At 50.6% G+C, this 17,096-nt stretch overlaps 1 protein-coding gene across 4 annotated transcripts in view; it reads left to right on the forward strand.

Moving 5' to 3' along the window:
* CAMTA2 (calmodulin binding transcription activator 2) overlaps positions 1-17,096 on the forward strand; it is an 897,177-nt gene that overhangs the window by 616,827 nt on the left and 263,254 nt on the right. For all 4 annotated transcript variants that reach the window (XM_086946206.1, XM_086946207.1, XM_086946208.1 and 1 more), the window contains exon 14: positions 10,690-10,768. In XM_086946206.1, coding sequence (XP_086802332.1) covers positions 10,690-10,768 — 79 coding nt within the window. The remainder of the gene's footprint in view (positions 1-10,689; positions 10,769-17,096) is intronic.

A 17,096-nucleotide genomic window follows, 5' to 3' on the forward strand; every position in this document is an offset into this window, starting at 1 on the left:
GTCGCTTCCTCGGTCTCGGATGCCGACGCCTCCTCCTCCTCCGCCAACTCCTCCTCCACCGCTGCCTCCTCTGCCTTGGGCGCCAGCGCCACCACCACCGCCTCAACCTCAGCCGGTGCTGGTGATTCCAGCTGTACCCAGAAGGCCAAGATCTCACTCTCGTACGAGACATCGCTCTCGCAGTCGGCAGAGATCCTCAACCAGATCTCGACATCGTCACCGCCACAACAGGTCGCAGTCCGGGTACACCAGTGACACTGATTCCTCTAGTCATGGCAGATATTCGCCGACCCCGTCAGACTCTCCACCAACGAGGGTTTCACCAGTCGATGACATTGCCACGTTTCAGTACGTGCTGTTGTACGTGCTGTTGAAAGGAGCGGCGAAACTGGGATCGCACTGGCTGTGCCTGCCCCTTCCACCTCCGTAATCTTCGAGACGCTGCAACAGAAACAACTGTCTCGACCTCTCCTTCCGTTAGTGCCCGGTTTGGAGGAACCAGCTATGGAACTCTTTCTGACGCCTGCCTCTCTGAAGTCGGCTCCATCACGACTTCAAAAGAAGTACAGGCCCCCGGGCTCGGACTCTGCGTTACTTCGAACGGATACTCCCCTGGATTCGGTGATAGTGGTGGCGGCTAAGAAGCAGCACTCTACGGCTCCATTGTCCACTGTTACACCTGATAAAGAAAGCCGCAGACTAGATTCGGCGGGAAGGAAGGTCTGCAGCACAGCAGCCACTTCCATGAAGGCAGCAAGCTCGACTGCTCTCTAGGGACGATATGACCGCTCCTTATATGAGTCTCTCCAGCAGTTCATTGAACTCCTCCCTAGGGACAAGCAAGAGGATTTTTAGGAGGTTTTGAATGAGGGCATGATGGTATCGAATCAGATCATCAGTGAGGCTGCGGATACCTCTCTCCTGGCAGCCCATGGATACTGTCACGGGGTGACTCTGAGGCGCCACCCCTGGTTGCTGCTTACCTCCCTGAAACCAGAGGCACAACAACGGATTGCTAACCTGCCCTTTTCGGGTTCCACACTCTTCGGTTCCCATGCAGATGAGGAAATGGCTCGCATGAAGGTGGAAGTCGAAACTCTTAAGGCAGTAGGTGTGGAGAAGCCTAAAGAGCAACGCAAGACTTTCCGTCTATACCAACGACGCTATTCTTCTCAGCGTTTCCAGCGCTGGCAGGGTCGTCAGGCTGGACAGCAGCAACAACAGCAGTTTCGGCGGCAGCCCTTCCAGAGGCGTCAGAGGGGCAGAGGCAATAAACAGTCCACATCGGGGCCCAAAGGACCGGCTGGGTCTAAGCCCTGAGGGATTACATCCCCCTCTTCTCTTACCCACTCCGGTGGGGAGAAGCATTCTGAACTATTTGGCAGAGTGGAGAAAAATAACTCCGGACAAGTTGGTGCTGAATATTGTTTGCAACGGATACAGTCTACGTTTTGTCAGCCCTCCTCTAGCTATTCCACCAGTTGGCTCACAATACCTGCTACGCGAACTCCAAGCGGGGGCCGATCTCCTGTTAAGGAAAAGGGCGATAGAACCTGTCCCTCAGTCTCAAAGGGGAAAGAGTCTATACTCCAGGTTCTTTCTTGTGCGCAAAAAGGACAAAAACGAGTTCAGGCCCATTCTGGATTTGCGACAAGCAAACAAATGGATTTGCAGAGAGAAGTTCCGTATGCTGTCCCTGCATCAGATTTATCCTCCGCTGCATCGATGAGACTGGCTTTGCGCCATAGATCTGAAGAACGCTTACTTCCATGTCCCAATTGTAAAGAAGCATCGGAAGCTTCTGCGGTTCCTAGTCTACAACAACCACTATCAGTACAGAGTACTTCTGTTCGGCCTGAAGTCTGTGCCCAGGACTTTTTCCAAATGCATGGCCTTGATTGCAGCGCACCTGAGAAAGAACAAGGTGTTTGTTTATCCGTACCTGGACGACTGGCTGATCAAAGCATCCACGTTCCAGGAAGCGAAACTACATGTCAACAGGACGGCTGTTCTGTTGAACCAGTTGGGTCTGCACATCAACATATCCAAGTCTGTCCGACTCCTGTTCAGTGTCTGCAGTATTCGGGGAGCCTCCATCGATACTCTCAAGGCAAGCGTGTGTCCTTCGGAGGAGCGGCGCTTATCGATCCTTCAGAAGGCTCAGATTCTCATGGCCGTTCCGACAACTCTGAGGACACTATCCTCTCTCCAGGGGTCAATGGCCTCATGTATCTTTCTCACTCCACATGCACACCTCCACATGAGGCAGCTGCAGGAATGTCTGGAGGATCAGTGGGACCATAGACTTGGGAGCCGGGACAACAGGGTCCGTCTGTGTCAGCACGCTCTACAATCCCTGAAGTGGTGCGCACAAGTGAATCTCCTCAAAGGGATTCCGTTCCACAAGGAGATACTGACTCAGACCATTGTGACAGATGCGCCTCTCCAGGGCTGGGGAGCATATTTGCACCACCTTCAGATACAGGGCATGTGGTCTCAGACAGAATCCACGTATCACATCAATTTTCTGGAACTCAGACCTGTTCATGCGCTGAAGGCCTTCCACCCGTCTTTTCGGACCAGTTCCCTGCTTGTACAGACGGACAACACAACCACAATGTATTACCTCAACAAGCAGGGAGGCTCAAGATCGCGCACAATGTCTCAAGAAGCGCAAGCGATCTGGAACTGGCTGTTGCCCAGGGGACTGACGATAACGGTGACACATCTGCCAGGTGTGCAGAATGGTCAGGCAGACGCGCTCAGCAGGCTCGTTCAAGAAAACCACGAATGGGTCATTAACGACGAGGTGTTAAGAGACATCTTCGCAAGATGGGGCACTCCCGAAATCGATCTGTTTGCCACCGCAGAAAACAGCAAATGCCGAGACTTCGCCTCCAGGTTTTCCCAACTATGGACTCTGGGGAATGCACTGTGGATCAACTGGTCGAACAGCTTTCTCTACGCTTTTCCACCCATTCCCCTGACCCCAGCAGTGCTCATCAAGCTGACCCAATCCAGGGCAAGGATGATCCTCATTGCTCGGGAATGGTCTAGGCAGTTGTGCTTCACCGACCTTCTACATAGGTCTCTCCTGCCGCATCTTCGACTTTCGTGTCGGCCGGACCATCTCACGAAGTTCGGAGGGCAGATGGTGCATCCCAACCTCTTGTTGTTGAGTTTGGCAGCATGGCTCCTGAGCTAGTGCAGTATAGACATTTAAACCTGCCTTAGAACTGCATGGAGATACTGAAAGAGGCAAAGAGGCCATCTAAAAGGACTTCCTACGCCTACAAATGGAAGAGATTCTGCATTTGGTGCACTTGAAAGATTGCTGATCTCACGACCTGCAAGGAGGATGTCATTCTTCCATACTTGCTGCATTTAGCTCAATCTGGCCTTAATTTTCATTCTATTAAGGTTCACCTTGCAGCTTTGACTGCGTATAGGAAATGCTCTTCACAAACCTCCTTTTTCCAAATCCCTGCCATCAAAGATTTTTTGGAAGGTTTGAAGAAGGTGTTTTCCCCCTGTTAGGCATCCTTCGTCTCCATGGGAGCTGAATATGGTGCTATCTAGATTGATGAAGGTGCCTTTTGAGCCTATTCATAAGGCTTCTCTACAGCACCTATCCTGGAAGGCAGCTTTCCTTGTGGCTAGAACACCAGCTCTTAGGGTGAGTGAGATCCAGGCCCTATGTTGCCAAGAGCCCTATACTGTGTTTCATGCATCTAGGGTTGTCATGAGGACTCACCCAAAGTTTCTCCCTAAGGTGATTTCTGATTTTCAGGTGAACCAAACGATCACTTTACCACCGTTTTTTCAACATCCTTCCTCTCCGGCTGAGAGGTCCCTTCATTCTCTAGATGTGAAAAGGGTGTTGAAATTCTACTTAGACAAGACATAGGATATTCGTAGATCGGATCAGCTATTTGTTAAATCTGAAAGAAACAGGTTAGTGTTAGATTCCTTACCTTAGAATATCACCAGGCTTCAGGCTGGATCCGGAAAGTTTTTGTCAGCAGTACCCTTGCACATCGGTAGGCGTCGTCTGCGGCTCAGCGTCCGTTCTCAGCGTCGTGATCTCCGTAATGACTTCGTCTGATTACTTAGACGCCGGCCTCGTGCGCTGACGTCAGTTCTTCTTTTTTCAGTGCCAGCTAGCGCAGATCCGGGAAGAGCAGTACTCTTAGTAATTTTTGACTAACGTTTTGGTCTATTTTGGAGCTTTTTTTTTTAGTAAACTTCGACTCCTGGTGCCGTAGGGGTGTCTGGCTTCAAGCTGTGCGACGCCTCTCCCCGCCTGATGTCGGTGACCGACCCCCACCATCAGTGTCTCTACTGCCTCGGGCCGACCACGACGACAAGTCGTGCCCCGACTGCCGGGCATTGACCTCGAAAGCTAGGCGGAAGCGGTCCCGCAAGCTACTCAAGATCCGGCAGTCGGCTCCGCGCCGCTCGAGGTCACGGTTGAGGAGGAAGTCGAGGGACCGGTCGTGGATCCGCAGTTGTCGCTCGTTGAGTTATCACCATCACTTGTCGGGCTCCAAGTCCTCCGGTAAGTCGATGCATTCAAAGAAGAAGTCGAAGAGGCGACACCGCTCTTCAGACTCCGCTCGCGTGACGCGGCTGAGGGTTCGGGCGACACCGCCCGTGCGGTTCTGTCAGAGCCGCAGGCGCCGCCTCCAGGTCCATACCCTCCGGTACAAGGCCTGCGTGCGACGCCGGAGGAGATTTGTGATTTCCTCATTGCCATGAGGACTCACTTCCCTCCTTTGAGGTCTGCCGGCGCGCCTTCAGGCCCCGCGGACCCGACTGGGGGCCTTGGCGGGCCGGTGGCTGCGGCCCCGGTGCCGTTGGGTGCTTCGTCCCCCGTGCCATCGTCGACATCGGTCCCGACGCCGCCGGCCCCCGTGGGATCCGTGCCTGGATCCCGGTCGACGCCAGTTGACCTTACGACTCCTCCGCTTGCGCCGACCCCAATGGTGTCGCTCCCGGCGCCGTCCTCGGACGACGTCGGCCCCAGTTTCAGTCTGGGTCTGGCGTCTGAACGGCGCCGCTCGGCACCATCTCCGGCGACGATGGGTGAGGCCTTCACCTACGACCTGGCTCCGTCATTCCAGCCTGACGGATAAAGGGGAGGACTGAGAGGGGTCTGAGGACCCTCTGGCACAGCAGTGTTAGTTGAGCCAAGACTGGTCAGATCAGCTAGGGGAGGCCAGTGGTTTGGACACATCGCCCGACACTGGATTCATCGCTCCTCCCTCCGTGGCTACGGAGGAGGGTGCTACATATGGTGTGGTGTTGTGCAGGGCAGCCAAGGCCTTGGCTCTTGAGCTCCCTGCTGCGATCGTGAAGACTATCCTCCTCACTGAGGTGCTTCAGCCGCCAGTAAGCTCCTCTGAGCCTCTACTGCAGTTCAATGAGGCCCTCACGGATGTTCTGATGGGCATCTGGTCCAAGCCCTCCACAGTGCCCCCTGTGGATTGGAACGTGGCCCGACGCCACCGCCCGGCTCCGGGTGACCCTAGCTTTCTGTCCGTGCACCCCACCCCGAGAGCCTGGTGATCCAGGCATCTACCAGACCGCATTCTCGAGCGCTCCCCCGGATCGGGAATGCAAAAGGTTTGATCAGTTTGGGAAGAAACTGTTCTCATCATTGAGTTTGGGGTTGTGGTTTATCAACACTGCTTGCCTTTTGGGCCATTTACCCACTCTTTGTGGGACACGGTTGCGGACCTGCTGCCCCAGTGCCCAGAGGAGGCCCGGGCCCGGCTCACGCAAGCCCTTGCGGAGGGGCGGTATGCGGCGCGTTATTTCATCAGGTGTGGACTGGATACCACGGACTCGCTGGGAAGTGCGATTTCCACAACGGTGGCGGTTTCCTAGCCACGCCTGGCTGGGGTCTTCCAGTTTCTCGGGCAATGTCTAGGCCACGCTCATGGACATGCCCTTTGATGGCCGTCGCCTCTTTGGCGGCAAAGCAGACATTGTTTCAAGGACTCCAGGGCAACGGCCAAGTCCTTGGGCTTGTCGGGCCAGCGCCAGCAAACTTCTGCTTTTCGCCCCTTTCGTGGCCAAGAAAGGGGCGCCCCCACACGTTCTGCCAGGCACAGGCCGAAGAACCAGCCTCAACGTGGCCGCAGATGTGGTAACCGCCGTGGCGGTGCCAGGAGACAATAGCAATGTCAGTCCACATCCGCTCACGCAGCATCTGCCTCAAAACCTTCCTAGTCCGAGCTTTCAGGCCCAATCGACACCAGTGGGGGCCAGGGTCCGCCATCGCCTCCTCCACTGACGCTCCATCACGTCGGACAGGTGGGTGCTGCAAATCGTCCGAATGGGCAACTCCCTCCCCTTCGAGGCGACCCCTCCAGCCATGCCACCGCAGTACCACCGCATGTCGGGGAATCACTTGCAACTTCTGCAGGAGGAAGTTATGGCCCTCTTGGCCAAGGGGGCCATCGAGCGCGTTCCTGGGCCAGAAGTAGGACGTGGTTGCTACTCCCACTACTTTCTGGTACCCAAGAAGGGCAAAGGAGGCCTACTACGCCCTATCTTGGACCTCCGGAGCGTCAACGGCTGACTTTAGCTCAGGTCCTAGCTGCCCTAGATCCTGGAGACTGGCTGGTAGCGTTGGACTTGCAGGACAAATATTTCCACATCCCCGTCCTGCCGGCCCACCGGCGCTACCTGCGGTTCATGGTAGGCTACGAGCACTTTCAGTTTACTGTGCTCCCCTTCGGCCTTACCAGCGCCCCCCGAGTGTTCCCGAAAGTTATGGCGGTGGTCGCAGCTCATCTGCGCAGATCAGGGGTTTCAGTCTTTCCCTATCTCGACGACTGGTTGTTGAAGGCAGGCTCAGCCCAGACAGTCGTCTCCCACCTCCAGTCTACAGCCGACCTCCTGCACTCGCTGGGGTTCTTCATCAACATGCCGAAGTCGCACCTGTGCCCCTCTCAGAAGCTGCTTTTCATCAGAGCGGTTCTGGACTCGGCGCAGTTTCGGGTTTATCCCCCCGAACAGCGGGTTCGGGATATTCAGACTCTGATTCCGATCTTTCAGCCTTTATCCCGAGTTTCGGTCAGGTTGACGCTGCGGCTCCTGGGGCTGATGGCCTCCTGCATCCTTCTGGTGCATCACGCCAGGTGGCGGATGCGGTCTCTGCAGTGGGACCTGAAATTTCAGTGGGCACAGCATCAGGGCAACCTGTCCGACCATGTCCTGATCTCGGAGGGCGCTTTGAGTCAGTTGCAGTGGTGGCTCACGAACCGCGATTGGGTCAGCGGCAGATCCATCTCCCTACCCCAACTGGAGCACGTAGTAGTGACAGATGCGTCCCTCATGGGATGGGGGGGGCCACATGGGAGAGGCGGAGATCAGAGGCCTCTGGTCTCCGTCGGAGTCCCGGCTCCATATCAACCTTCTGGAGCTGCGGGCGATCCGTCTCGCACTGAAGGCATTTCTTCCCTCCATTCGGGGAAGTGTAGTGCAGGTGTTCACTGACAACACCACTGCCATGTGGTACTGCAACAAACAAGGCGGGGTGGGGTCGTGGACCCTTTGTCAGGAGGCTCTGCGCCTCTGGACATGGCTGGAAAACCAGGGCATCACCCTGGTGGTTCAACACCTGGCGGGTTCCCTGAACGCCAGGGCGGATGAACTCAGCCGCCGGTGCATGATGGATCACGAATGGCGTCTGAACTCGGACGTGGCGCAAGGTCTCTTTCGGCAGTGGGGAGAGCCTTGGTTAGATCTATTCGCCACCGAAGAGAACGCGCAATGTCATCAGTTCTGCGCGTTGGAGTTCCAAGGCGGCACTCGCTCGGAGACGCTTTTCGTCACGAGTGGAACTGCGGTCTGTTGTATGCCTTTCCGCCTATACCACTTCTGCCCAGAGTGCTGAAGAAGATCAGGCGAGACCGGGCCGAAGTCATCCTTGTGACTACGGACTGGGCACGAAGATACTGGTATCCCGAGCTACTCAGCATGTCAGTCGATCCCCTATTCGTCTGCCTCTTCAGGAGGACCTTCTGTCGCAGCAGCAGAGGACGCTCCTCCACCCAAACCTGTCCAGTCTCCACCTACATGCGTGGAGATTGAGCTGCGACAGTTGAGGCCATTTGACTTGCCTCCTGAAGTCTATGATGTGATTCTGGCAGCCAGGCGTCCCTCCATAAAATCGTTATACGCCTGCAGGTGGAACAAATTTGTGGCATGGTGCACAGCAAAGGCTGTGGATCCACTCTCTGCCCCCTTTTAGAGGTTCTCCTCTTTCTTCTTTCTCTTGACCAGCAGGGCTCTGCTCTGGGCACTATCAAAGGCTACCTCTCGGCCATTTCAGCCTTTTTGAGGCTTCCTGATCAGCCTTCTCTTTTCAAGTCCCCTGTTGTAAATAGGTTCTTGAAAGGCATCACACACTTGTTTCCTCCTGTTCCTTTCGTGATGCCTTATTGTGACTTGAACCTTGTACTGACTTATCTGATGTGCACTCCCTTTGAGCCACTTCATAACTGTCCTCTACGTCCTCTAACTAAACTGCATTCCTGGTTGCCATCACCTCTGCCAGGAAAGTGAGTGAGCTCCAGGCTCTATCTTCTAAACCTCCTTTCCGTCGATCCGGACAAGGTTGTTCTGAGGACTCGTCCTTCTTTCCTGCCCAAGGTGGTTACAGCCTTTCATATCGGGCAGTCCATCACCTTGCCCACCTTCTTTCCGCCTCCGCATCCCTCGAAAGAGGAATAGAGGCTCCACCGTCTGGACCTAAAACGTGCGCTCTCCTTCCATCTAGACTGCACACGCCAGTTCCGGGTGGACGACCAGCTCTTTGTTGGTTACATGGGCGCTAAGAAGGGACGGGCGGTGCACAAGCGGACCATCTCTCGGCGAAAAAGGAGCCTCCTGTGGGGCTACGTGCCCTTTCCACTCCGGCCACGGTGGCTACTGCTGCCCTGGGTCGGGGAGTCCCCTTGCACGTCATCTGTCAGGCAGCTACGTGGGCCTCGCTGCACACGTTTGCTAAGCACTACTGCCTGGACAGCCAAGTCTGGAGAGATGGCTTTTTCGGACGTTCCGTTCTTCAGGACTTTTTGATGTGATCTTGGTTCGCAGACCCACCACCGGGGTTGGTATTGCTGGGGTATCTATTCTAAGGTAAGGAATCTAACACTAACCAGTTTCTCTCAGATGCATGAGTTACTTTCCTTCGGTAATGATATATCTGTAAGAAACAGTAGTTAGTGTTAGATTCCTTACCGCCCCACCCATCCTCCCCGTTCTGCGAATCGATATCTAGGGTTAAGGACATCCCTTTCAGGGCCCTAGTTTTATGGCACCAGTGTCGGTTTCTATCATGGCTCTGCTTTTCCTGTCTCTTTGTGTTCTCTGTCTCCTCCCCACTACTCCTCTGTCTCTATAACAATCAACCTGGCCTCTTTCTGTGCTTCCCCTCTTCAATTCTGCTGACTCTATTTTCCAGTTCTCCCGTCCCCTTTCCCTTTTTGTGAATGCTTGTGCGCCTCTGCTGTCCCCGTCATCTTCCCCGTTCCATTTGTTGTCTCCTCTCTCTGTCCCTCTCTCCTTTGCTCTCTCCATCGTCTTCTACTCTCTCTGTTTCCTTCTCCTGATATGCAGTCTCTCCCTTTCTTTTTCCCTTTTATGCTTCCCCGTCTCTGGTCTGATTATCCTACTTTCTTCTCTCCCAATCATTCTCACTTTCTTATGTTCTTCCCTTCCTCTTCTCGACTTTCTACGTACTTGCTTGTCTTACTTCCCTATCCCCTTCTGTCCTCTCTTCCTTCTTCGCTCTCTCCCGTTCAGCTGTGTTTTTTTGCCCAATTGTTACTGTCTGGCCCCATCTCTAGCCCTCATCTTCACAGAATCTTGAAGCAATGGAAACAAATAAGTACACAAACTTGCTTTCTTAGCACCTCATGTCTGCCTGTTGTGCAAAGTCCTCCACCTCCTTCCATATTAGGTCTTGCTCACCTGGCCAGTTATAATGATAAACTTTACGTCTAACCAATACCTAAATAACTCATACCTCAGTAGTTCACAAACTCACCTGCTTCTGCGGGGAGAGAAACCATTTTATAATTATTTTTATAGAGTTGAGAACTTGATTTCCTCTGTAAAATGACTTTCATCTAGCGCCAGTCAGTCAGTGGGACCTTGACCTACTTACAGCTGAAGGCCCTCCAATCAATCCCTGTTCTCCGAGTTGACAAAAACTGGAACTGGCCTGTATTATTGAGTTTTTGTTTCTTGAGTAAGCCAACCAGCGACTGAAAAAAAAGCATTTGTTTAGCTAAGTATTCAGAGTAATGGAACTTTGCCTGTTGAAATCCAAAATGGCTGCTGCTTCTTATCAAAGATTCTTTGGGTGGTGTTCATGGCTACAGAATTGAGTAACTTAGCCCAAACGAGAGAGCTGGCTATTGAAAAAATGTAACATAACCATAGGGCCTTCCTATTATGGTTGTGTATGTAGAATCCTGTTGTGTATTGTCATAACTGAAGATTAGTTTAGAATATAGGACATTTGCTTCCCATGGCTCAGTAGTTTCTTTGTAAACTTATAGTATAGGCGGATATTCACTACATCTATATTTTATGACTGTGAAGCTGTCTACATTTCCTTTATTTTCATTTTAATAAAATTTGAACCATGTGGCTCATTTTTCCATACAGAAGCATCAACGCTGAGAGCCTGGATCTAGAGCAGGAAGCTGACCCACTCAATGTCGACCACTTCTCTTGCACTCCTCTGGTAAGTCCATGTCCTGCCGGTCACAAAAGACTCTCCTAACTCTGAAATAGTTCCTAAAAGTGTCATGGGAAAGAAAAGTGTTAGTCCTGAAACTGTGAAATATTGGTTCCAAGTGAAGCAGTACAAGTTTTTAAGTGCTTTTTGTTCTTGCTCGGATCACGACTTACTATAGACTTTTAGAGCAATGAAATGTTGATATTTTTGCGATTGTTTTCTGTGCTTATCAATGATTCCTTTTCAGATTCATGTTGTACTCCGGATAATTTCTGAAATATCCTTCAGTTCACCAGAGGGAAATTAAAGTAGCACCTTCTTCTAGAAATGTTATGACACTGTTGGGAGAAACTGCTGATGGGTCACCAAGAAGCTGATGAGTCACCAAGAAACATCCAGTACACACATGTATATTTTGCTTATTGAAGGGCCTCTAAGCAGATGTATAAGTGTCTTCCCATCCACAGTTAACCCAGTTGTTTCTACTCTAGACAGTCCCAGTTAAGATCACAGGTAAAAAGAATGCTCCTGCTGAAGGAGGGAGGGGGTCTTTTGAAAACTGTATGTTTGTGCCTACCAGGATTGTGCCATTGTTAAAACCACATATCTGATAGACATCTAGCTGCAGATTCCTTAACTTTTGAATTCTCCCCAGGCGTCTGACTGGTTCCGAAAGATTTTCAGCAGTACCTCTGAGCGCTGGAGTACGGCATTGTACGACTCCGGTCATGACGTCAGTGGAACCATATAAGTCCCCTTTGGCGCACAAACGTCAACTTATTCTTTTCCGCGCTGCAACGTGGATACAGAGAAGTGATTCCTCAGGATGTTTTTATTTTTGGCCTACTTTGACGGCTTTTTGCATCCGGGAACTGTGTGCCTATGCCTTTGGGTTCTAAGTTGTGGTGACCTGTGCGACACAGATGACTGCACAGATCCCCATACCATCTGCATGTAGTGCCTAAGAGAGCACCAAGTCTCCAAGGAGTGCAATGCCTGTAAATGGCTGAAGCCTATGGCCTTGCGAGAAAGACAAATTAAGCTGTTGACAGCGCATCTCTCCCGGTCGGAATCCATGCAATGTCAGTCTCCTTCCCGTTCTGAGTTTCCTGCCCGGGGCAGTTCAAGGAGCCGTTCCAGTGAACATCACTCATTTAAGTCACAAAAATCCCGTCGTAAGGGATCGAAATCGCGCAGCCTTCGGCCTCACCGCGTCACGGTCTCTGCTGGTTTCTCCCATTCTTTAACATAGTGCGTCGCACAAGAGTCGACCCTGTGCCTAACGCCTTATCCTGGAGTCGAGGCAACTATGACCCAGATGCAGGCATACTATCATGCTCTGCATGCCTTTCTTTGGCCCATGCCTCAACCTGGAGCGCCTTCGAGCCTCAAGGAGGTAGGTGGTACTCTGATTGGAAACACTCCGGCGGGCTCTCCCTCTGCACCGCTCGAAGGCCTCATCTCTGTGCCTGGGGTCATCACTGTGTTGGTGCACAGCCGCGTGCGGCATCCAGTTGTAATGCAAGTGGCGTCGAATGAGGTTGTTCAGGAGGCGTATACGATGCCACCCGACGTCGGTCGCCGCTGGAGGTGCAGCTCATGGTGCATGACGATACGGTACCGCCTCAACGTCGCTGCGCGCAGGAGACGCCACTCATAGCCACTGCAGTTCCCAAGTCTTCTCCTTTGCATTCCGAGGACGGAACTGGCTCTTTTGCTGTTTCTCCAGCATTGCAAGGTGGCTCGGGTGACGCCTGTGACATCGACCGCTTTGTTGGTCTTGTTCAGCCTCTTGTTGGAGGTTCTTGGGCTGCATGGGGATGGCGACTAGTGCAGCTTTTGCTGAAGTTATAAAGAAAGCTGCTGATGTCTTGAAATTGCAGCTTCCTTCGGTGACTTTGTCATCTGATCCATTGTTGAATCTGCTTCACCAGGGTGTGACAGGTGTTGAAGCAGCGTTTGCTGTGGCAGCTTGGGGACTCCAAACCCCACAATCCAGCGCTCTGACAGGAGAGAGGAGCAGAGCAGAAGCCTCGTGCTCAAAAGCACGCACCACCACCCGCGGCGCGGGATGCAGCGTTTGCCGTTCGCCTTGTTCTCCTCCCCATTCTCTTGCTCCTGACCTGCTATCTATCCGGCACTGTCAGTTTCGGAAACCTTCGCACATGCGCACCACGGTGACGCCAACAACTAGGGGGGAAAAGTTTAGATTTCAGAGTTGGGGTGTCAGGTACGGGCAGGAGCCCTCTTCTGCCAACCCTGACCGGTCCCGGAGGGGGGTATTCTATTCCACAGACCGATGGCCCGCAAGCACTGCAAAGCCCGGCATTCAACCCTGTGGACAGGTTCATGGGCAGAGTGTCAAACTAAAAACACAAAAACTGTTAAAATTCAATGAAGTATTCACCTCGTACCTACAACAATCGAAACATACATCTTTCATGCCGTTGCATCAATTGTCCACGAAATTCCGGGAGAGGTGTCTCTGTTTTGGTATTGCGACATTTTTATATCGCGACAATACCTGCATTCATTTTTGCGAGGAGCCGGTTGCTATAATGCGCACCGATCAGGAAATCTCCCCCCTTGTATTGTTTTAGGTGCTCGAGGACAACGTGTATGGACTGCGAGGTGGTTCCAACCGTAATCGCCTTACCTGTCTCGGGCGATATTCTTATATTGCGACAATATCTCCAGTCACTGTACGTGCAGATGTTTCATGTTGCAGCAAGTGTTGAACAAAATCCTGTGAGACAATATTTACAGAACCACGACTACGGTTTCACAAGCAGGAAACCTTTTCATCTGGGACCGTCTTGAGCGTAGGTTCTATTTTTTGGTTGATTGCCTTCTTTTGCAATGTGTAAATCTGTCATCAGTACGTTCATACCGCAGACAATGTAATTTAAAAGTGACAGGGGCCTGGGAATGCCCGTCCGCTCCGCAGGAAGATTCGTCGGGATGCCAGACTTTACATTCTGTAATCAATTCTGTTTGCGCAGCTCAGGCATGCTCGACTTTCACTACACATGGCCACATATCTGATTTGGAAATTCTGTACAGCAGCTCTCCTGGATCTACATTGATTCCCTGCGGTTTAGTTCGTCTCAAGTTTGAAAGAATCTGTTGAATATTTGTCTACTCTGAGGAGTAAAATGTATGCAGGCATATTCAAAGTGATCCCTGTCAATCCTTGGCATCGTGTGGCGTTCTGGAAATAACTGTGGACACCCCTGGCATATGTTCGGCATATGTTTGCCAATACAATGACAAGATCCTTATGTCATTACTTGATCAAAAGGGACAAATGGTACATCCTAGAAAAAGGAAAAGGTAGTATTTCAGGACTAAAATATTTTTCTTCTTGAAAATTACAAGTTTTTGGCGCATTTAGTATATTGATAAAAAATAAAGAGACTGTATCTAAAAGCAAAATGTGTGTATTTTCATTAACCGTAATGATAAAGCTTTTAATGGCGTTCTCACTTAACCTGTTTGATGACCAATCCTTTAAGTTGAGACCTGCTGCCTAAGCCTGCAGGGTGTCTCTAACCTAAGCAGTAACAGTCTGTTCCCTCCTCAAATAAATGTCTAGCGCTGTTGTCTGTGTAAGGTTTATGTTGTCCACCCCTTCCCTTTCCAAGAAGATTGTCTACCCTAAAACGACTAACAATCTACTTGTACAGGCAAGTATGAAAACCTAAGGTGGCATATTTTAAAGCTGGGATAACAGCACATGGAACAAGAAAATACGGGCCAATATTGAAGCATTCTGTGGATGCTACAGAAGTGAGGTAGTGAGGTATGATGCTGGTTAGTAAAGAGACATATTGTGAGGATCCTGTCCTTTCCAGTGGGGCACCCTGTATCCGAATAAACTCCTATGATACAAATGTGTTTTTTTTTTTTAGTGCACCCATTTTTAGAACCGGGCACACACTTTAAAAACAAAATGCACATACATTATCTAGTTATCGAGAAACAGTATTCCATGTCCCTGTGGGAGACTCTATAGTAATTGCTCTGCAGGTCTTTCTCAGAAGTGCCATGAAATCCATGACATTATTTCCTATTCATTTGTGAATAATTACTGTAAAATGTCGCGTTTTTCCACATCTTTCGTGGGAGGTTAATTCCAGCAAAGCCCCCTAGAGGTGGGGACTGGCATGACGGTTTTTGGAATGGTTGATTCAGTCTTTCAGTCTTGTTCTGTCAGGGTGGAGGGGGGACTTGTTCCAGTGTCAGGCACAAAACAAAAACATCAAAGCAGCTGCATTTGCAATGCAATAGGTCTCGCATTTGCGATAGTTGGAGCTATTGACATTGTAAATGACAATGCCTTTTATTCATTTGTTTTGAAAACCTGCAAGCGGTGCATCAACACGCACTTTGTACGTATAGTCCTTGCTTACGAGAAGCAAGGCTGGCAGCAAAAGAGACTGCCAGCCTTGCTTCTGATAAGCAAGGACTAGAAGTACAAAGTGCTTGTTTACGCACAGCTTGTTTTCCGATTTGGTTGAAAGGATTAGTTTAGTCTGGCGGACGGATACATTGGGTGTATAACCAAAAGAGGGCGGAAGCACTCTCGCGTACATCTGCCGCGCAAGTATTTTTTATGGCGTAATTACTTATTCTCTCCAGAAAACATGAGTCTGACTACACAAGTGGCACGACTGCGGGAGGCAGCTCTGGTATACCTAGACAGGAGAGGCGGCCCGCAGAAGTTTGTTGAAGATTGCAAAGCATATGATCATACCACACGCCTTTATGCTTTAAAAGTGGGGTGGGGAAATTTGTAATTGAATGTATTGTAGCGTTTATGGGTATCTATCTGTCTTTTGCAGACGCTTTATTAAAACCATCGACGTGTCTAATAGTACGTGTTGTAAGGCGAATACGTTGCATTTTCAATCTCAACACTTGTCTTGATTTCTAGATTCTGGTCTCCGTATTTACAAAATAAATAGCTTTTCGTATGGGTACTTTTTATTAATTAGGGTATTCAATACATGAATATTTGCCTCCCTGTCCGAAAAGCAGAACATGTGCTAAATTTACTGAATTTTCTGGGGCAGATGTTGAAAACGTAGGATTCTCCTGTTTAAATCTGGGTCGCCTAGTCACTATATACGTAGACCTAGTAGGTGAAACTTTGTGTGTCAAATCCTTTCTATACATTTCTTACTAATTTTCCATTTGCTTTAGTAATTGATTGGAAACAATTCAGACAGCACTCAAATATGTTTACAGTAATCTAGTCATGTGTTTGCTGTTAGGTTTATATTTTAAAAAGAAAAAACCTGCTGGATTTCACTGCTTTTACCATTACTTTAGGTTTCGCAGGCAAAATCTTTTGTTTACAAGTATGTGAGCTTTGACCCGCCTCTGTCTTCCATTGGCTAGCTCCATAAATAGAGGCTAGCCATTGGAAGAGAGAGGCGTCCGTCATTCTGCGAGGCGACTCGTGGGCATTCCGGCGATTTTTTTCTCATCCAGCCCCTTTTAGCACGTCATTGCAGCGGTGGGCGGGTGTTTTTTTTTTTTTAACCGTGTTGTTTTCGTCTTTTTCGAAGTGCCTTTAGCTGGTGTGGTCTGGTAGATTTAAGTTGCCAGGAAGTTGTTGTTCTTTGCAATCAGATAAGCAGCATTTTGTTTATAATTTTATTTGCATGTGTATCCCGTCTCATGTCGTCTCCCTTTTTGTACGTGTACCCCGTCTCATGTCGTCTCCCTGTTTCTTTTACGTCTTTGTGTGTGTCTTTGCTGTCGTCTCTACCTGCCCCGTGTTGTGGATGTTTCTCTTTGCACGGCATGTTGTGTGTCTCGTTGCTGCCGTCTTATGAGCGGCCACCATGGAGAGCCGGAGACTGTTGACGGACATACAACCATCGCTCATGCTCCGCATCCGGCCCCGGGCCCCAATTCTGCCCCGCTCCACTTCCTCGTCCCCCGCCCACCAAGCACAGCAGGCCCCCTTACTTGGAGAAATTTGCCGACTGTGTGAGTACGACTAGAGTACACTAAGAGGTAAAGATACACACCACAGCCAATCCGCTCTTCGGAATTCTGTGCGGTGAGCTAGGATTGGCTGAGAACCAATGTTCCAATGGTAGGTTACCTTACACACTTTACAGTAACAGTACCTCCTATTTCCAGACTAGTCCTGGGGTATGGTCAGAGGTGGTGTTTGTTATGCGATGCGGAAATGCTAACACAGGAACAGATAGTGCGTGGAACCCACGGACCGTCCGTGTAAGTACCAGACAGAAGGTAACTTTAGCAGGGTCCGTATGCGCTGACCGACATATAGTGCATATCATTGTAGAAAGCGCAA

This window comes from Lissotriton vulgaris, chromosome 12, assembly GCF_964263255.1.
Source record: "Lissotriton vulgaris chromosome 12, aLisVul1.2, whole genome shotgun sequence".
Classification (NCBI taxonomy): Eukaryota; Metazoa; Chordata; class Amphibia; order Caudata; family Salamandridae; genus Lissotriton; species Lissotriton vulgaris.